This window comes from Parasteatoda tepidariorum, chromosome 2, assembly GCF_982258835.1.
Source record: "Parasteatoda tepidariorum strain Cologne lab strain chromosome 2, Ptep-v5.0, whole genome shotgun sequence".
NCBI classification, from domain to species: domain Eukaryota; kingdom Metazoa; phylum Arthropoda; class Arachnida; order Araneae; family Theridiidae; genus Parasteatoda; species Parasteatoda tepidariorum.
Window position 1 is genome coordinate 79,800,620 of NC_141756.1, and position 21,571 is coordinate 79,822,190.

At 28.2% G+C, this 21,571-nt stretch overlaps 2 protein-coding genes across 2 annotated transcripts; one reads left to right on the plus strand and one right to left on the minus strand.

Moving 5' to 3' along the window:
- Positions 1–302: 302 nt before the first annotated feature.
- On the minus strand, positions 303–4,188 carry LOC107442282 (dnaJ homolog subfamily B member 4). The gene is made up of 3 exons (XM_071177732.2): positions 3,960–4,188; positions 2,405–3,239; positions 303–949 (listed from the first exon to the last, which is right to left on the minus strand). The coding sequence occupies exons 2-3, from the start codon at positions 3,236–3,238 to the stop codon at positions 719–721; spliced, it is 1,065 nt and encodes a 354-aa protein (XP_071033833.2). The 5' UTR covers position 3,239; positions 3,960–4,188; the 3' UTR covers positions 303–718.
- Positions 4,189–4,388: 200 nt separating this feature from the next.
- Positions 4,389–19,787, plus strand: LOC107442281 (DNA-binding protein SMUBP-2). Its single transcript, XM_016055807.5, has 9 exons — positions 4,389–4,649; positions 4,733–4,896; positions 6,852–7,047; positions 7,445–7,545; positions 9,726–9,886; positions 12,465–12,665; positions 14,063–15,270; positions 16,314–16,425; positions 19,066–19,787. The coding sequence occupies exons 1-9, from the start codon at positions 4,543–4,545 to the stop codon at positions 19,663–19,665; spliced, it is 2,850 nt and encodes a 949-aa protein (XP_015911293.3). The 5' UTR covers positions 4,389–4,542; the 3' UTR covers positions 19,666–19,787.
- Positions 19,788–21,571: the final 1,784 nt, after the last annotated feature.

The window sequence follows — 21,571 nt, forward strand, 5'->3', positions numbered from 1 at the left end:
AATTTACAATGCTAATATTTAATTTCATCAACTAGTTATAGATCAAACAATACAGATTAAAATAAAAAATCTCCTAGAAAATACTTGTCAAATTCAATCATAATTAGACTCAAGCAGGTTGCTTTTGAAAGTAGGAAAAATTGAGTTTGAAAATTAAGAGATACAATCCCCTTTATGGATTTAATAATTAATAGCAGAAGACCACTTCATTTTACTTTCTCCTAAGATGTATTTGAAAACTAAGATATAATTTTTATGAGCACATAGAAAATGTATATTTCTTTTCATTTAGATAGACTAAGTATCAGTTAACAAATTTATTTACTAAAACAATCTGCTGGGAGCAAGAACTAGCAATATACAGAATATTCTTCATACACAGTAAACTTACAAACACTGATATCTTGATTTGTATGACAGTAACATAACCAACAAAAAATAGGAACAGAAAGTTATCTATTCTGATAAATTGTTCCCAGCTATGTACAAAATATATACAAATATAAATTACAGAAAAAAAATATCAAACAATCATTATAATTGACTTTTAAAAAATAAATAATACACAAATATGTACAGTTAAATTATGTACAAAATTAAAGAAGTCCCTTCTAGCAACCTTTTCAATAGAGCAGCAGTTCATTTAACTCTTACAAACCTGCAGACATACATAACTTTTAATTGTTTATAATAATGGTCACATAAACACAGTTAAGTATTAGTTTGGAAGAACTTCTTGTAATGTAGCTTTTGCAGTGCTTGATAAATAGTCTGGGAATTTGATTTCAAAACCTACAACTAAGTCTCCTTTTTTGGTTGGGTCTTTGGGCAAAGGTAATCCATGCCCTTTGACCCTATGAACAAAATTTGGCTTAATAACATCAGTTATCTTTAAGGATTTCTTCTCTCCAGTAAGTGTGGGTATTTCAACTTTGGTACCACAAAGAGCCTGTAAAAAATGATAAAAAAAATTTTCAAATTTAATAATTTAACACACATGAAATAAAAAATTGAAACAAAATTTTTATTTCTCTTAAATGAAACTAAATTCCAAATAATTTCTTAATATATCTTTTTAAGACATATTTAATATTTCTCACAGTAAAAAATAAAAAGAAATTGCTACAAATACAGGCTTTAATACAATAGCAATTTTTAACCACATGATAATTGTAAAAATATAGCAATAAAAAAATGAAATTATTTGAGCTATGACCCAATTGCAAACTATTTCTTCAAATGTTCAGACTTTTACCAGTTAAATCATCTGATAAAATGTGACAGTACTTAATTTTAAAACAATTATATAGTCAGAATAGTTGATATTTCTAACTAAAATGGTACAAAAATTATTACAAGCTAATAACCGAATAAAAAAATGTTATTTATGAAGCTGAATTTGTATTTAAGCAAGAGTTAATTAGTCAAGATTTAAAAAACTAACCACATTATTTCATATGTTTTAAAGAACTTAAAGTATCCAAATAAACACAAAACAAAATATATTTAATTGAAAGGTTTATTATTAGCAGATTATACGACGAAATCAAAAAATTCAGATATATCATTGAAGTTACTAGAAATAAATTATGCAAATATTCTACGAATTATAGTAAGATTGATATCTTTATTTACTGATTTCAAAAGTTAAGTCAGCTTTTCACAGAAATCACTTAATTATAAAAAATTAGCGACAAAAAACAGATTATAATTTATTAAGTTTCATTTCAATTTCTTGAAGTCATTTCTGCAATGAAAACTCCACTCACAAGTATTAGAATGCATTAGTAACAGTATAGGTTTAATGCCCTGAGGAAGAATTTCTTCCGGTTTTCTGCAAGATATCTCTCTAATAATAATCTTTCTGCAAGATACTTTTAATAATAACAAACATATGTGCTACATATATGCATATGCTACTCATTTAAAATAACAAAAGAGCTGTGTTTAAAAAAAAACTGATTTTTTTTAAACTGAACATGTAATAATTTTTAATTCTATATTATGGGTGATATTCTCAATTTTTTTTGTGGGGGATAGGCACAAACTATTTCCTTCTTCGCATTTTGTAAACAAACTTTCTGCATGAACTTTGTAATGTTCTGCGACAATGTCGCCGCGATTCTACTACGGGGGTTCAATGTATGGTTACTATACTATTATTTACCCTTTGCTTATGGCACTCAGCAGGGTGTAGCTTGCCAGCTTGGTCCACCTGTCGCATCAGCCATAAGCAAAAGATAAAATTATACAGTTTTCTATAAATATTGAAACTGTTTTTTCATTACTAATTTATCAACACACAAGAAAATGATTATTAATATAGAAAAAAAGGTCAAGTCATTAACAGTAAAGATAAGCTTACCCATAAAAACTAAATAAGCATACAAAATGTTAAACTTACCTCTTTAAGGGATACTTTAGCTGTATATCTGATATCACTTCCTTCTCTTTTAAATGTAGGATGAGGCTTATCTCTAATAATAAAAGATATATCTGCAGGTATACTGTTTGGAGTTTGGTCACCTTCTTTCTGGAAAGTTATTTTGGTTCCCGCTTTCCAACCAGGCTTCACATTAATAGATAAGACTTTTTCTTCCCTCTTAGTCGTTCGACCATCCGGATTAAGGACCTTGCGACTGATTTTCATTTTCTTTACACAGCCTTTAGAAATATCTTCTAAAGTCACATACAAATCATGTTCTAAAGGTGGATCCTGAGTCTTTGGTTTGCTAGCTCGGTTTATGTTCGGAGAACCAGCCGTGAAGCTTTGGGATCGAAAGGGGTTACCACCGCCTACTCCCCCTCTAACAAAGTGACCAAATGGATCTCCATCTATTTCCATATCGTCATTGTCGTAAAACATGTTAGATGATGGGTGTCCACCACCGAGTCCCATGAAAAATGATTCAAATGGGTTGTCTGTGCCGAAGAATTGAGCGAAAGTTGCTCTTGGATCACCATGGAATGTATAAGTAAAGCCTTGGTTTCCACCGCCACCACCTCCTCCAGCACCACTTTTGAGTCCCTCTTCACCAAATTGGTCATAAACGTCTCTTTTCTTTTTATCACTGAGAACTTCATAGGCTTCGGCTATTTCTTTAAATTTACTTTCAGCATCTGGAGTTTTGTTTTTGTCTGGATGGTATTTCAAAGCTAACTTTCTGTAAGATTTCTTAATTTCATCTTCAGATGCTCCTTTGCTTATACCAAGAATTTTATAGTAGTCTTTACCCATCCTGAAAATATAAAGAAAAAAACATAAGAAAATTTTGAAATAATAAAATACTTAAGTGGATGAATGATTTAAGTGATATTTTAGTGAATTTGAGTAAACGAGCTAGTCATGTACTGAGATCTTCAGAAAATTAACGCCTAAGCAAAATAAATTAAGTATAGTTAAATGTTAAAACAGTATTCATATAAATCTCAATGTTTAAAAAATTACTATATGTGCTCTTTTACATAGCTTTTTAAAACTGAAAAATAATCTAATTTAAGTGCATACTATATTTCATCAATTTATGAGTTAAGCACAAGATAATGATAAACCACAATTCCAAAAGAAATATTTTTAATTCTAAAAATAGCAAAAAATGCAATCAACAATAATGAAAAAATGCGACGCTCAATTAAGAGTTGACAGCTGTTGAATTTTAATTTCTAGTATAAAACATCACCTACGATTTTAATGAATCCATGTTTGGAAACTTCACACTACTAACTAGACTAAGAAAATCATGTCATATACTTGTTAATATTCATCAGGAATTCTCATAAAAATTATGAAAAATCAGATTTTTACACATATAAATTCTTTCATCTTAATCAGAAGAACAGATTGTTATACTTTGAAACTCTTTAAAAGCTAACACCCTTTTCACCGCCATTTAAAGCTATATTTGTAGCATGAAGATTAATATAACGTAACAGAGTGTAAAAGACATAAGTTTACTTACTTTTTTTTGTAGAGGGTCAAGCAAAACAATCCGGAGAAATCGCTAAGTTTTTAAACACGTCAAACACTAAGTACAAAATCACACGTCTGTTTGCCAAATATGATGAAATGATTTCAGTTGCTCTTTATATTTTTCGAGGTCAACTTACTGATATCTCGTGAATGTTCACGAATATTCTTTTTCTTTGCAGAAACCTCTACATCTGTCCTGCCCTCTAGCGATCAAAGTCATATTTATTTAAATAATTTTTTTTATTTAAGCAGAAAAACTTCTAAATGAATTAAAACTTTGCTAATAAATTAATAGAGATTTATCGGCTCATTAAAAAGCAGATTTCAGTACTGAAAAATTAAAAAAAAAAATTCAATTAAAAACTACATAGCTTGTCGCCTTCTTTAAAAATTCTTACGGTAACGTAAAGCTAAAAGCAAAATTTTTATCATATTATAAAGCAAATGGATTAGTTCTTACAGCAACATTTGTGTTGATATGTTTTAACAGAGTGAATTAAATGCGTAAAGAAAATAAGCGCAAATTCTATTATTATTATAGTTTAGTTTTATTTTCTTAACCATTTATAAAAATGACTGAAATTGGAGAAATTTTAATAACGTCGGATATCGAATCTTTTGTCATTAAGCAGTTACAGCTTCTTGAAATAGAGAGAGATACGGAAATCGAAGAAAATAAGTAATTACTATTTATAAATCTAGCTAAGATGTAATATTTTTAATTATATTATTTACTGTAAATTTTTCTCTCGGTTTTTTAAGGTGTCTTCAAGAGAGTAGATCAATAAAAAGTCTTCAAAAGAAGGGCGTATGTATACCAAAACTTCGTCTGGGTTATTCATCGACTGGCCTTTTTGGAAGAACCTTATTACATTTCGAATCATTCTTTCGTAATAGTCCTTTTCCTTCTCACTGTTTATCATCAGGTAATAATTAGCCAATTTCATAATTATTAAAATGGTGTTTATACTGTTCACAATAGTCTATTGATTAGAAGATTTGCAGTTAAGTCTATTGATTAAATAAATTATTAAACTAAGGTAGAAAGCACTCACTGTCCTTTTAACTCCTTTCTTTGTTACATTTTGTTACTATAATTGCTCCTAATGTTTGAATTCTTTTAAATCATTATTATTACATATTGTGAGGCCTTAGAAAATGCAAAAAATAAAAATTTGATTTTGTAAAAGTCTCCTCAACAGTATATGGTTCCTTTTTTTAAAATTTGAGCACAATTTTTTATAACTGGTTTGGAGTCCCATGTGAGAATAAAAATCCCTATTTGATTAAAATATGCTTCTAAATACAAAAAACAGTTATTTTGGTACCAAATAGGATACAAAAGTGAGATTTATGTTTATTCATAGTAGTTCACCATAAGAAGACAAATCATAGCACACATAAGTTCGTTTTTTAAAATAAGGGTTACAGAAATGCTGAAACAAAAAGAAAATGAATGTAACAAAGGTCAGCATGGAAAATAATACACTTATACACTGTAGATCCACCTTAGGTCCGTAATATTGCTCGAATTCTTCGTGGCATAGATTCTATGAGACGTTGGTTGGAGAAACTTGACCCCATATACGACGAACTGCTCTTTTCAGTTTCTCCCCGATTGGTTGGTACTGGATCCGGCAATCTGATTCCCCGTTTGATCTCACCCATAAATTAACAATTGGATTGATATCTGGTGATTGTGTGGGCCAACAAAGCAAGGTAAAGCCTCCGTTATGTTATATGAACAACCTGACGATAATACGAGCTGTATGACAAGAAGCATTGCTTGCTGAAAGTATCCATCCCCAGCAGGTACACCATTGTCATAACAGAATGTACTTGATCTGTGATAACACTTAAATGCCCATGGGCATTCAGACGTCACAGGAATCAAAAGACCCCTGCAAGAAAAGATCCCCTAAACCATAACATTGCCTCCACCAGCTTGAAGTGTTATTGCAATGTAGTTGGGGTTCATGCTTTCATGCTATTTTTGCCATATCCGAACACTACCACCTGCATGGTATAGTTGAAAACCCAATTCATTAGACATCATGACCCTTACTCAGGTCCAGTATGTATATATATATAAATAAATCTTAAGAAAAGGCATTGCCTTGGTATGATATTAAGAATTGTTTTTACACCAAAATGTTACTTCATTTTATTAAAACTTCAAATGCTCTAGTTGTTTACTTAACAAGGAAAAGGAAATTAAGAAATGACAAGCAAAAATTTATTATTTTGTTATGCAAACTGTATTTATTTTTTTTCAGTTATGATAAAAGGAATGCTAAATCTTGTTTACCAAGATTAGATTTTTATACATATTGTTGTCATTTCTAGGAACTTAAATGTAAAAAAAAAATATTAAATTTAAAAATGATGCTTTTATAGAGATAAGAATAACAAAAAAAAGTGTCAGTTGGATATTTTCATTTACTGATTGTATAACAAATTTAATAATCATTTATTGGGCACTTACTTATTCACTTCTTGGACCTCTAAGAATTCTCTAATCTATTTCTTTATGCCAGAGATTCTTAAATAATTATGGTAATATATACCTAATATATTAATTTAGGTCTTTTGGTAAGAAATTTTTTACTCTTGACAAAATTTGGGTGGGGTGTCCTTTAAATAAAACTGTGTGACGTTAACATTTCTGAAAATAAAGCAATACTTGCAAACTAGTATCAGAAGATCAAAACAATTTTGGTGGTCAAAATCTGAGCTTTGAAGAACCGATTCCTATAGAATTTGTGTATAAAAAAAAATTCTCTCTATTTTTTTTGTAATTACTATAATATGTATAAATTGTTTCATTATTAAATTAAAAATCATGCCTTGTAACTTTAACTTTTTAACAAATTTCCAATAGGTGACATAGTTGGTGTTGGAAGCTTCAACAGCGATGGAAAAATTGAAGTAATAACTTCTGGCATTGTTATAAAAGTTGCAGAAACATCCATTTCTGTTGCATTTGAAAAGAATTCTAATTTTTCAGACATAGAAAATGATATCCAGTATCTAATTATTAAGTTAGCTAATGATGTGACTTATAAGAGGTTGAAAAGGTAAGTTATTTTTAAAGCTAAATAAATGGTTTCCATTTTTTTTAAAAATAAGAAATGTACTTAACTGCCAGTTTTTAAATCTTTTCCCTTATGTTTTTTAAAATGTAATTTATTTCCTCCTGCAGGATTCAGGTGGACTATTAAATAGTGACACTGTTTCTATGACAAATTTAAATTTTTTAAAAATAGTGCTTTGTGATTCTTTATTTACCAATTTTAAATTAAGAAAAATTATTCAGGAAATGTTTATTTCAAGTTTTGGAATGATTTATCCTGTTAGCCAAATTATCAATGTAATACTTTGTGATTCATTAGTTACCAATTTTAAATTAAAGAAAAAAAAATCATTAAATGTTTGTTTCAAGGTTTTATAAAAATGTATGATTCATCCTATTAGGTCTCTGAAACTTTTACAGGAGAAAGGTTCAGAATCTCATTTAGCAAACGTTTTGTTTGGCATCTCGCAGCCGTCTTCCCTTGAAAAATCTTCTGGTAGTAGTAAGTATATTTTGTTACTGTCATGCTATTTATTTTTCTCTAGTCTTGGTTATCTTTGGAAAAATAAATTTTTAGCTGCTGTTTTTGTCAATTGATGATATAATTTTGTGAACTGTGCTGTCACAAATTTTAAACTTTTGTTAGTTGATTTGAACAGGGGAAATGATTAAAGTTATGCTATCATTTTTCAAGATACCCAAATTGTGAAAGATTCTTAATTGCATGTAATCATCAGGTTCTAACTATGAAATCACGGCTTTATCCAGATTTCATGTCCTTTTTATCCGGATCCAGAATTCACAGCACAGATCCAGTGCTTTAAAATATTAAGGCTTTTTTTAAATTTATTACATGCGACAATTATAAAAATTTGTCTTAAAAGTAGCATTAGATACTAAAATAATGACTCATGTTGTGTAGTTTGAAAAAGGGCTTTCTTAAGAAGATCAGAGGCATGGCTTTCAATTGTCGTATTTTAAGATCTGTTGCAAATTACGGATACATATTGGTATCACTTTGCCAAAACCAAGAATGCAGCAAAGATACAAGCTTGAAGACACAAAAGCAACTGCATTTTTATAGCTATTACTGATAAATCAGCATACTAATTTAATAAATTTTTAAAACGTTAATGTGCTTTACTCTCCCTGCTCAAAATGAAAAAGTAAACGGCATGAATGATGTTTAATTCCATGATCTGATTTTCATGTATTTAATGATTTAAGAATCTGACCTTAAATATACTAATTTATTTGTGCTGATGATACCCAAAAAGTGGAATTACAATTAAGAGGGTAAACTTTCAATTGCTCTTCTGAAATTTTTATTTTAACAATGAATTAAAGTCACGTTTTTTTAGATAAGAAGTAGTTTTTTTTTTATCTGCAGTCATTTTATGTTTTTACAATTCAAAAATTTCAAACTTTGCCCATGTAAATTGCCGTTCATTTTAACTGTCTGTCTCTGCTAATCACAAAAAGGTTCATATCTACATTTTTGGACCAAGTTTAAATATTGCTGCTTTACCATTTGTAAAAATTTAAATCTTAATCTTTCATAATTAGCGTAGTAGCAGATATATTTTTTGTGCTTAGTAAAAACACATTTATACTGCTCATAACAGTACATGTTTTGTCAACTGATTTTTTTTACTACATTTTTTACATCTGATCTCTATCATTTTAAATATTAATAAGTAATTGATTTTTTTTTTAAAACTTATTTTCTGTTTTGAAAGATACTCTTAATGTTTTGATGACATATGCTATGAAACACTTAATAAGCATTAAGTGAAATTGTTGTAAAATTTCTAACATTTAATAATAATGTCTACATTCAACTAAGTATTCATTTAACAATACTAGTTTATATTGTTACTTTCTAGCTTTGAAATTTTTTTTTTATGTATAATGTATTTCATTTACTGAATCTAGATTCTGAATATTATGATTGATGTTCTGCCACAGGAAGAATGAAAAATACTCACAAAAAATTTTTGCGATTGAGATTTCTGAAAAATCCCAATAGTACAGAATGTTTTAGTTTTTTGGGAGCTTAGTAAATTTTTTTTCTATAAGTATATTTAAGGTATTCAGTGAATTAAGAAAAATATCTGTTTTTGAAGAAAATTATACCTGCTAAAATACATTTTAAATCATTTAATGGATTTACTAAAAAAAGAAAATGTTGGTTGTGAAGGAAATTTTAAATACGTAAAAAAAAAAGGTAAGTGAGGATTATTGTGTATGTATTTCACTAGATCATTTTTTTTATTATGAAATTATTTAAGAGAAATGTGCACCGAATTTCCAAAAACAGCTATAATAAACTTTATTCAAGACCTTTTGGAAAATTGTGGTCCTAGTTCTTTATAGTTTGCAAACAGTGCCAAGTATTTGTCATCAATAGTATCAGATATTTGGTATGACAAAGTGAATAACAGTTTGTAATACTTGTCTGATTTATTTTTGAATTTTTTTAAAAATAAAGCCAAATTTTCTTTATATAATAAAAATGACCTGAAAGTAGGTAATTTTATTCTTTTTCATTGTAGTTTTCATTAAATGTATACATTTGAAAATGTTTTTAAAATTGTAGCATTTTTTATAAACATAATTTTATTTTAACAAATCACGTGTTCAGATTTGGGGAAATTTAAAATTTTTTTTTTTATATTTTAGGTTTGACATATTTTAATAACAAATTGAATCATGCCCAGAAAGAAGCTGTTCAATTTGCTCTCACTCAAAAAGAGCTAGCAATCTTGCATGGTCCACCAGGTACTGGTAAAACTACTACAGTCTTAGAGTGTATATTACAAGCTACATCTCAAAAACTAAAAGTAATTTTTGAAAATTATATTTTTAATAAATAAATTAATAAAAATATCAAATTATATTTATATCTCTGAATGTAAATAGGATTAGTATCAGTGTAGTACTTGATGTTTTGAGTAAACTTGTCACAATTTTGTTTGAAAATTGCTTTTGCAATTCTTGCCTAAAGTCTTTATTGAAAGTTCTGTCCCTGTATGAAATAACACTTTTTAGTGAATGAATACTGCCATTATTTGGACTTAAAGAAATATGCAAAAATTAAGAATTACTCATTGATTTTATTTACTTTTATCTTATTTGGAAAAATATCACCAAACTAGCATTTTTTTTTTACAAAGTTTAATAGTTTAACAATTTCGTAGTTTTAAACTCTAAATAGTTCTTTTTAGCAATATATATACTCACATTTGAGTTTAACACACATTGTTGATTTTTATTTTATTTGCAAAGGGCACTCTTATTCAACTGTTTTCTGAAAGTGTTGTAAATGCATGCCATAATCTGATGTGTCTTTAAATTTGTGCTATTTTTAAAAAAAAATTTGCTCTTAACTTTTAAGGAGTTTATTTTTTTCACTGTGGTATTTGCAATGAATATAATATATAAATAACAAAACCAATTAACTACCAGTCATCAATAAATATTTTAATAAGGAGTTTTGCATTCACTTATATATTTCTATTCAGAATCCATAGAAATCTAACCTACCGGATATTTGCGATTTTGAAATATTTAGGTCTTACATTTAACTAGATTACAACATTTAAAAATTACATAATAATGAGCAACTGATAGTTGATTCTCTCATTTATTTCTGTTTGTCAAATGTTTTGTACTAATCTTATTTATTGAATCTCTATCATCACTTTTTTGCAGTCTTTTTTTAATTATTGTTTGATTAAAATATAATTGAGCTGAATTACAATTCCAAAACCTAGGAAGTATTTATTAATTTATTCTTATCCAATGATATTAATCTTGCATACTTGAAAACATTCTAACACTTAAAAAATGGCAAATATTCATAAGCTTATTTTTGTTCACTAAATATCAATTAAAAGTCCTATTTAATTTTTTGTTTGTTTGTTTTATTAATGCAATATTCAGAAATTTTTTTTTGAAATGAGATCATGATTTTTTTGTTTCAGTCAGACAACTTATAATTTGAAAACCTGTTTAATAAAGGTTGACAATCAATACATTTAAATAAAACTATTAACAGAAGGTTAAATTATGTAATAAATCATAAGTGATTAAGATTTTATTTCTAAATTCCACACACCACAAAATAATCTTTCAACCAAAAATACCAAATTTATTTATTTATTTCTATTAAATGAAATAAACATTTGTTGAGCAATTCAAAAAATGCCCTTATTACTTCCACCAAAAATTTTAGTTAGCATATTCAATTCGATTCAAGTTCTTAGTTTTTCAAATAAAATATTGAAATTATATTCAGATGTGTTTAATTCTTAGTGCTTAAAAACAAAAACACTGCAAGATGTTACAAAATTACACTGCAATTTTCCAATACAATTATAATTTATTTTGCACATGTAAATTATAACAAATATAAAGTTTATAAGTGTCAATGGATATTATCTCAGTTTCAGGGGTAAAAAAAAAGAAAAAAAAATTATTGTCTGGCTGTCTTTTGTCCTAACTGTATGTTTCAAATAATTTATTTTATAATTTTTTATGAGCAGTTTAAAAATTAAAACCTCAGATTAAAGAGACTCTTCCTACCTAAAATAGTTATTTTTTAAAGTTATTATCACCTAAAAAAGATTATTTGAAAGCATTTTAAATAATATTAGTTAAATAAAAAATTATTGAAATTAAAAGTAAATTCTTTTAACATTAAAAAGTACATACTTTAAAAGTGTGTAAAAAAATTTAATCATTGCAACATATGACCTATTATTTATATTAATAATGGATTGTTATTATTTTAAGTTTTAAAGTTACATAGTTGTCACAGTGAATTGAAAATTTCCATAATTTTAAATTTTAAGAATCTAAAATATAATAAAATCTATTTATGTTGCGATTTGTTCTATTAAATACATTAAACTAAATTATGTGAAGCATTTTTTTAACATTGAATGTAATATTTGAATTTTACAATATCTTTACCTACAGTACTTATATTTACTCAAATTACTTTTTAAAATTTTTGTATCTACGTTTATTAATTATTTGATGCTTACTATTTAGTATTTCTGTGTTTGGTTTGCATTAGATTAAAATTAGTTTAAAAAATGTAACAAAAAAAAATAATCTCCATCTCATGCCTGAAATAAAAAAAAAAAAGATCCATCTTTTATCACTATTCAATATTGTTGATATGAACAGTATATTTTAAGTATTGTAAGAAAAGTTTATGTGTGCTTTTCCCTAGCTTAGAAAATTAACAGTATAGTATTAATTCCTATTTTTTTTTAAAGAAATGCTAATAGTACCTATGACTACTGTGTTTTTTTAAAAAATAGTTTACAAAACTATACTAATATAAAACTATAATAATATATATAAAAATATAGATTTTTAAATATATTTTTTTGAATATTCTATTCTTAGGTACTTGCATGTGCTCCTTCAAATGTTGCAGTTGATAATTTAGTTGAAAAACTGGCTCCATATAAAGTGAAAATGGTTCGATTAGGACATCCTGCTCGATTTTCACCTACTATTCAACAATACTCTTTGGATGCTATTGTTTCTCGATATGATGGCAGCAATGTAGTTGAAGAATTGCACAAGGAAATTGATCAACTAAGAGTAAGTATTGACAGTACTTAGTTTTGTGTATGTGTGCAATCTGTGAGAAAATAAACACCTGAAATAATTTAAAAAGAAAAGACACCTCAAATAATTGACTAACTAAATAAATTTGGATTTATTTTCAGCTTCAAATAAAGCATTAATCATTGCTTATTTCTGTCAATCAGAATCCCCTTAAACAGAATGTAATGTTCTTACAATCTTAATAGTTTGAGGAACGAATCATGATTTTTTCTTTTTTTTTTTCCATTTAAATTATCATTAGTTTATGTTAAGTACATCCTGATGAACTCTGCAAACTTTTAAAATTGCTCTTTAATTTGTAATTCTAAAATACATTAGATCAAAAGTTAATCAAATATTTTTTTTTTTTTATGACTAAATTATATTATGCTTATTTTGTAAACTTTGTTTACATAATCTAGATCAGTGTTTAGTAATCAATTTTAAACAATTTAGTACTAAATTATGGTAAATAATCAAGTCATCAAAGAGCATTTTAATATCCTCTTACATTTATATTCATATTCTGCTAGATCTACCTCTTTTGCTATTTAACATACACTTACAGGAATCTAGTTGTTTTTATTAAAGAACTATTATCATAGACATTTTGCAATGGAAGTAGTATATTGTTTTGGCACAATAGGGCCAGAATGAGCAAAACAGATAAGTTTTTTTTTTAATAGTGAATATGAAGTAAAGTATTAAAACAAGGGAAGTTTCTAATAACTGTTAAGACACATTTAGTAGAGGGGTAAATTTTTATTTTTTTCTGCAAAATAAAATAAAAATTATACTATAAATTAGTGAATTTTTTAATTTAACTGCTATATTACTTAACACTTAAAGCAAATTTTAATGTAATGAAATGGTAGATGTCTTCAGAAGTATTTGGTCTCATAAAAAAGTTTTTTTATTAACTTTTCAGTTTCAAATAAGTTTAGTATTTAAACCATGCAAAATGATAAATTCTTAAATCAAATTGAAAATAAATATTAACCAATTTTATTATGAACATGAAACATATATAAGAGGTTGATTAAAAATGACTTAAAATTAAAAGCTTGTATTTGAACTTGTCATACTTGTAATTAATGGATGTTAATAACTGTATTTTGTAGTAGCACAAATAGTAAAAATATAATGCATTATATTTGTATGCTAAATCATCTATCATATTTTTTATGTTTGTTTATTGAAGGAGTTAAAGTAGCTGTCAGTGTCATAAAACAGTCTCCCTTAACAATAACTGTTATACTCATATTCTTTATTTATGTGAAACTTTTCAGTGGATCAAAAAGAGGAAATATTTAAACAAAAAATGCAGAAAAATAAGTGAAATTATTACTAGCTAAATATTATATTTACTGATGGATAACTTTTTTTTATAGGAAAAAATAAGCAAAACCAAAGGCTCTAGAACTAGGAAAACTATGTGGGCTGAAAACCGTAGTTTGTTAAAAGAAGTAAAAGAGAGGGAAAAATTTATTGTGAAACAGATCTTAAAGAATGCCGATGTTGTACTCAGCACCCTTACATCGGCATCTGAAGATGGATCACTTAAATATGCTGAAAAAGATCATTTTGACATCTGTGTGATTGATGAGTGTTCCCAAGCAACTGAAGCAGCCTGCTGGATTCCTCTTCTGTCAGTCAAAAGATGCATTTTAGCTGGCGATCATAACCAGTTGCCACCCACAATAGTGTCCGACAAAGCTGCAAAAGAAGGACTAGCTATTACTCTTATGGAAAGACTTCTGAAGTTATATGGTGATAGCATCAAGAAAATGCTGACTGTTCAATATCGGATGAATAATGCTATAATGCAGTGGCCTTCTGAACATCTGTATGAAAATAAACTTGTAGCAGATGAGTCTGTTTCCTCTCATCTTTTAAATGGCCTACCTGGTGTTGAAGATAATGAAAATACTTCGATACCTTTGCTGCTCATTGATACCGCAGGATGTGATTTGTGTGAACTCCAAAGTGAAGATGATGAGTCCAAAGGTAATGAAGGGGAGGCAGACTTGGTACGTCATCACGTAGAGAGTCTCATTAAGAGTGGTATGCATCCATCAGATATTGCGGTTATTACACCCTACAACTTGCAAGTGGATCTTATTAAATCCAGGCTGTCTTCCAAGTTTCCGGAGCTGGAAATAAGATCGGTCGATGGTTTTCAAGGCAGGGAAAAAGAAGCTATTGTTCTGTCTCTAGTGAGATCCAACAACATTGGGGAAGTTGGTTTTTTGTCGGAAGACAGGCGTATTAATGTTGCTATCACTCGAGCAAAGAGGCATTTGGCAGTTATATGTGACAGCAAAACGGTGTCACATCATGGATTTTTGAAATCTTTTGTGGAATACTGTGAAGAAAAAGGAGAGGTGCGAACTGCTTTCCAGTATGAGAAAGAAATTGGTCACTACCCTACTTTGGCTCCAAATAAAGTGGTAGAAAAAAAAGAAGGAAATAAACCAGGACAGAAAAAAAAGCCAATTAAAAAAGAACACACTGATCGTGCAACAAACATTAAAAAAGTGCCAGATTACTTAAGAAATGCTTCCAAAGATGTGCCTCTTGAAATGGAGAATGAGAAAAGGTAAAAGTTTGTTTGTTTTTAAACTTTTATCAGGGGTTTAACACATCTAAAGTTTAAAAAAAAGTGGATACTTTTAAAATTCTATTTCAAAAAATTAACAAATGTATTTTTAATAAGAAAAATTTGTATTAATAATTAGAATATTAACTATTAAAAATTAATAATTTTTAATGGGAAATATTCTTCTATCATTTTGCATTTTGTTGTTGACTCTGATCACTATGATTTATAATTATTTACAGCTCAGATTTGTAACAGCCTGTTGTAAGTTGGTTGTTTACAGTTGTGGGGGATTTAAATAAAAATGTAAATCACAAACTTGATTACCCCAATTGGTGTTTACACTGTGATAAAAATACCTATTCGACACGGCACTAGAAGAAAGAAAAAGTATATTTTTATGGGTGTTAAAAATGAACACATTGAGTTATAATAGCTTTTAGGTTGTTATTATAATTTAAAGATGAATACTTAAATCTCAAACCTGAATTCAAATTAGGTTTCATAGATATTTATTTTAAAGCTCTCAAATGGATGGAAAAGAGAAAAGCAAAAACAATAGGTCAATTCTGTGAAATCAAACTTAGGTAACAAACTGGCTGTCCAGGCAAAAAAATAGTTGTCCAAGAGGGAATATTCAAGAAAAGGCTTTGGTTTATCAAGCAATAGAGATCAAATCAAGAGAAATAAAAAACTTACAGCTGGAACATATTTCCACCCTCTACCCAAAAAATAATGACTCATCTCAATACACAAGAACAAGCTTAAACATAAGTTCCAGAAAAGATATAAATAAATGATGAGATAACCTTAATTTAACGCAAAATTTATTTGATTTTAAATTAATTTTTTTTTATATGATATAAGCATGATGTACTTTTAATGTTTTTGTTAATTAAAATAAATAATTTGAATAAACTTACTTAAAATCAATTTACATAATTTACTGTAGTTAAGATTTTTAAGATGATTTTATTACTCTAATGATTTAGATAATTTGTGGTGGTTTCACTTTTATATTATATAGACCTTTTTTTTTACAGGTTAGTTGAGGAAAAATTTACTCAGATTATTGAAGAGTTTAAAGATGGAGAGAAAGCTTCATATCTCTTTCCAACTTCTCTCACTGCTTTTGAAAGAAGAATAGTTCATGAGGTTTGTAGTGATTTACTATTACTACACTAATTAATAGTAGATTTATAGTGCTCATAAAAATATTTTTGTATTGTTACTAATACTACTCACATAAACTAAGTACTACTAACAATGTAAAATGTTTTGATTAAATGAAACTGCAATATCTTAAAACTAATCTCAAAAAGAACTTAAAACTAACAATTTGGTAGGGTGCACAACCTTTGAGTGAAGGGCCACTTGCATAACAGGTTGAATAACAAAGGGGGGCCGCAGTCGTGTTTATACATGTGAACGACAAATAACAAAATTTTTATAGAAACATAAGCACTAATTTTTTTTAAACAGCAATATTTTTAGAAAATTAAACACTTTTAATTTTTAAAAATACTTTTTCTAATAATGATATTCTCATAATTATTTAGTTTCCAGGCAACCTGCCTGTTTGGCAACGATTTATATTTAAATGGTTAACTAACAGAAATGTCAGAGGAGGAAATAATCTAACCCATCCTATATGTAGCTAAGAAGGATGTCGTAATTCGCATGTGCATAGACTATCGAAGATTAAATGTGATTTACAGTATCAAGTTTTCCCTTGCAAGACATACAAGGGATGCTCTTTACGGCTGAAAATGCAAAATCGTTTATGTGTCTAGATTTGCAGAAAGGGTACTATCAAATAAAAATGGAAGGTTGGAAGCATTTAACAGCATTTGCTACCCATAATGGAGTATTCCAATGGAAAGTAATACCATTCGGGTTTTTTGGAGTATCGGGAACTTTCTAGCAATTAATGATGAAATGAGTTTTACAGAAGCATTTCAGGTATACACAGACTTATGTTACATGGATGATATAGGGATATTTTTAGAAATGTGGGAAGAAGAAAATTACTTCTGCTGAAAAGGAAATAAAGTTTCTGGGATATAAAATTGGAAATGGTAAACAAGGTCTTGGTAAGGATAAGTTATAGGCTATCAAGCAACTAAAAATGCCAGAAACGAAGTAAGAAGTCTAATCAAGCCTGGGTTTGATGAATTTTTTTCGAAGTTACATTCTAAATTTCTCTAAATCAGCAGCGCCATTAATAAATCTCAGGAAAGGTAAGTAAGTACAAATAACAAGAGATGGTATTTTCTAACTTAAAGATGTGCAACGTTTTATGTACACTCCAACTGGATAAGTTCATACAATACACAAGTACTGTACAAGTTCATAATGATATGCCTGCTGTCTTGCCCAAAGGGACTCAGATTGTAATTTTAAACCCATCACTTATGTCAGCCAAAAGTTTAGTGGGAGTGAAAGTAACTGGTTAACGATTGAAAAAGAAGCATTTACAGTGTTATTTGGGTTAAAAAAATTTGATAAGTGGTGATGGATCATGATCCTTTAAGTATTTAACAGAGAAGACTCCAAACCTGACTGGGTGGACGTTGGCACTACAGCATTGGAATTATATTGTTACTCATTACCCTGGCGAGTTGCATAAAGGGGCAGATGCATTATCACAGAAATAATTTCAAGATAGTTAAGAGCCATATGTTAGTTTTTTTCTGTTGACATTTCATTGCAAAACTTCTACAAACCAGAGGAACTTAAAAGGGTAATCATCACTGTTTGGCAAAGAAGATGAGAAAAGAGCTTGCTTCATATTCTTAAAGGAGAAAATTTTGCCTTTTAAAGAAGCTTTGCGTCGGCATGTCAAGACTTTTAAGAATAATAATGATAAGAGAAAAGCACGCAGCGGCAAAATCAAAAAAACATATTAAATTTTATTTTAGAACAGAACAGGCATTTGTTTTGTAGAGATTGCAAATTGCTTGTGGCTGTACTTAATGTGGTTTGATAAATTAATACATTTTTAAAATTGTTTCTCTATTTCCAATTACACTAAATCAGATTTTTAATTAATTAATCAATAATTTGGTTAGCTCTGACCCAGATAGCTCAGCTATTCCTTTGACAAGAAGTGTCAGAAGTGGGATAGCTTGGCAGTCTGGGTTAGAACTAGTCAAATTATCATTTAATTAATTAAAAAATTGATTCGATGTAATTGTAAATAGAGGCAATAAAAAAAATATTTATTTATTTAAACTGCATTAAGTACATCCAAAAACAATTGCTATTCTCGTTTTGTTCTGAAATAAAATTCACATGTGAAATTTTTTAATATTCGCATTTTTGTCTGATTTCATAACTTAAAATATCATTTGAGCATATTTGAGGTTACCACCATGAACCATTAAGACTGAGTCCTAATAAATGAAATTCCGATCATTAGATTAAAAACTATTTAGGGTGTTTCATTATTTTCCACTCTGTACATTACATATGTTTGAGATGATAGTCTATGATGAATTTATGACCTTTGACATTCTCTGAACAAAGGAATTAAATTTTTACTAATTTTTTTAATGCTAACTTCTAAAGGAGAGGCCGTTATATACTGGTTACAAAAAGAGAATTAATATCTAACTTTCATAGCATTAGCACAACAGTATAACAAATTAAGAAACATGGGTTTGTATATAACTCATTATTTATCAGCAATGCTAGATTAGATTATAAAATATTTTTAAAATATGGATATGTATAGAGTATTTATCACACTGTTTATTTTCTGTGTTTATTATTGATGAATCTCTATTATTTTAGATTTCTGAAATGCTTGGACTAATACACATTAGTACTGGAGAAGGAGAAAACAGGTGTATAGAGATTAAAAAACACGGTTCTACTCAATCCACAAGCTCAGAACCTTTAACTACAGATGATGAAATGACTAGATTAAAAAATAAAAGCATTGAAGCTAAGATTCCTGAAGTCACTAAGAGCAAAGGTGCTGAACCAAAAAAACAGGCTACTAAAGTGAAAGCAGCAAAACCAAAGCAAAAAGTTTTGAAATTGAAAGAGTCAAACGAAGATGATTTTGATGCTCTTATTGAACACGCAATGAAAGCTGATAAAACCTGTTTTTATGAGAAATGTAAGAAGTCTGTGGCAGCATTGTCACAAATGTGCCATTTTTGCAAAGGTAGGTTTTGCTTTGAGCATTTCTTGCCAGAAGTGCATGGGTGTGGTGATGCTGCTAAGGCCCATGCAAGAAGCCAAATTCGTAAAGATGGAGTCATCTATCCAGGTAGTGGACGACCTCAGAAAAAAATGGATGCCATAAAACAATCTTACTTGCAAAAGAAATTAGATGAGAAGCTTTCTGAACTGACTAACAAAAGAAAACCGAAACCAAAAAGCTAGCAGCTGGCTAAGGTTAAGAAATCAATGAAATTTAAAAATTTAGACTTTGTTCTGTAAATTAAAAAAAGAAATATTGTTATCTGTTTTTAACTAAATTTATATTAAAAAATTCAAAAGTATAATTACTAACTTCTCGCTTCACTTAAGCGCACTAATTATGCAACTAGAGTAAATTGGAATAATTCTGAAATGAGAGTTTTTAAGTTCATAAATCACATTATATGAACTTATACATTATGCAGCATAGCTACTAAAGGGAACCTCATGTCAAATAAACTTTTTACTTTTTTTTTCCTTCATTGAAGTATAAACAATCAGTTTGCACTATTTTTCTTTCACACTGTTTCTTTGGATAATAAAATTAATTAAAATAATTCTTTTTCATTTTCGTATAGTAAAACTGTGTTGAAATTACATACCACCATTTTGCCTTATATTTTCTTAAATGTTCATGCTAGCATCAATTATACCTAACTTTTGAACATCAGTGACATGACTCAACGAGAATTTTTTTAAAAAATAATTTTTGACATTAACTCTTGAGCAAGCTTACAAAATAAAAGATCTTGAGAAAGAGAGAGATAAATTTTCCTACTACAATAGATAAATAATCATTACTGAAAGAAAAAAAAATTAAATGCAATAGCTTTCAAGTAAGTTATAATTTAGGAAAAAAAAAATGTGCTTTCTGCCAGATGTAGAGCAGCCAACATAATTTTTCCTACATGTTTAACAGTTAATAATTGTGGAACTTATTGTTGAATAATTTTTTAAAATTTCATTGTAGTTCCTTTGTATTTTCTCCACGCATTCATAATTTCCAGTTTCAAAATCGTTTTGCACAGAATGTAGAAATTGCAAAGTTGAACACCCAATTTTTTTTCTTTTTTAATATAGAAAGAAAAACCTTTAACAAAAAGTTAAAACATTTCATTGATTTTAGCCAAATTAATATAATATCTGTTAGAGAAACTTAGAACTTAATTAATGATGTAATGAAATGACTCCCTTGAAAAAAGCCATATTGTATACACTGATTCTCAATCGTTAGATTTTTAAGTTTTATTTGGATATTTTCCATATAGATTTTAATAAGTGTGTGATATGAAAATGTCTGACCAAAACAATACTATCAGACAATAAATCTAACATTAGGATTAATCCTTTGATAATATTGAGCAATATATTGTAGTTTTTGATTAAATATCAAATGCAATTTAAGATTCTAATTGATATTACAGGTCACTCATTTAAATGTGAAATGATATTTTCTTTAGATGAGTCAGGCTAAATGCAGTACACTCTTAATATGTACTTTCACCTAACAAAGTGTTACTCATAATCCAGAAACAACAGACTTCAAAAAGTGTTCTAGTACACATAGGCTTGTACGATTTAAAAAAATCTTGATTTTCTTTTAACTTGTGTCACTTACCTTTTATTTTCTATCAATAAGCATACTATAAACTCCTTTTAAACTGACCTAAATAATAAAAAAAAAATTATAGTTAATAAAAGTGAAGTAAGATCAGTTTTATTTACAGAGAAAGCATTATTTTTGCATAATTAAAGTTTACCTTCATTAATTTATTCCTTGAATTCAACATCTTACATACCTTGAGAAGTGGTGCAATGATGGTAGGTAAGAATTTCAATAGCTTCCTCATTTTATTTTATAAGCATTACATCAGTTGATTCAGTTTGCCTTTTTTGGTTCCAGTCACAAATGCCCAATTTTTCAAAATAAAAGAAATAGAGTAAAATCAATTGCAATTCTATCAACACAATGTGCTTTTTACCATAATTTGCTATTCTAGCAAATCTAACTTTGATGCTAAAAATAAATATTGAATTTAAAAAACTAATTGATGTATCTGAAACAGGGTTGGCACTCAAATCTAGAGAA

Excerpts from the sequence above, each read along its gene's own strand:
- LOC107442281 (XM_016055807.5), top strand. The coding sequence starts at position 4,543 with ATGACTGAAATTGGAGAAATTTTAATAACGTCGGATATCGAATCTTTT. Across the intron at positions 7,546-9,725 it reads TGAAAAATCTTCTGGTAGTA|GTTTGACATATTTTAATAAC; the intron begins GTAAGTATATTT and ends TTTATATTTTAG. Across the intron at positions 15,271-16,313 it reads GAAATGGAGAATGAGAAAAG|GTTAGTTGAGGAAAAATTTA; the intron begins GTAAAAGTTTGT and ends TTTTTTTTACAG.
- LOC107442282 (XM_071177732.2), bottom strand. The coding sequence starts at position 3,238 with ATGGGTAAAGACTACTATAAAATTCTTGGTATAAGCAAAGGAGCATCT. Across the intron at positions 950-2,404 it reads CTAAAGTATCCCTTAAAGAG|GCTCTTTGTGGTACCAAAGT; the intron begins GTAAGTTTAACA and ends CATTTTTTACAG.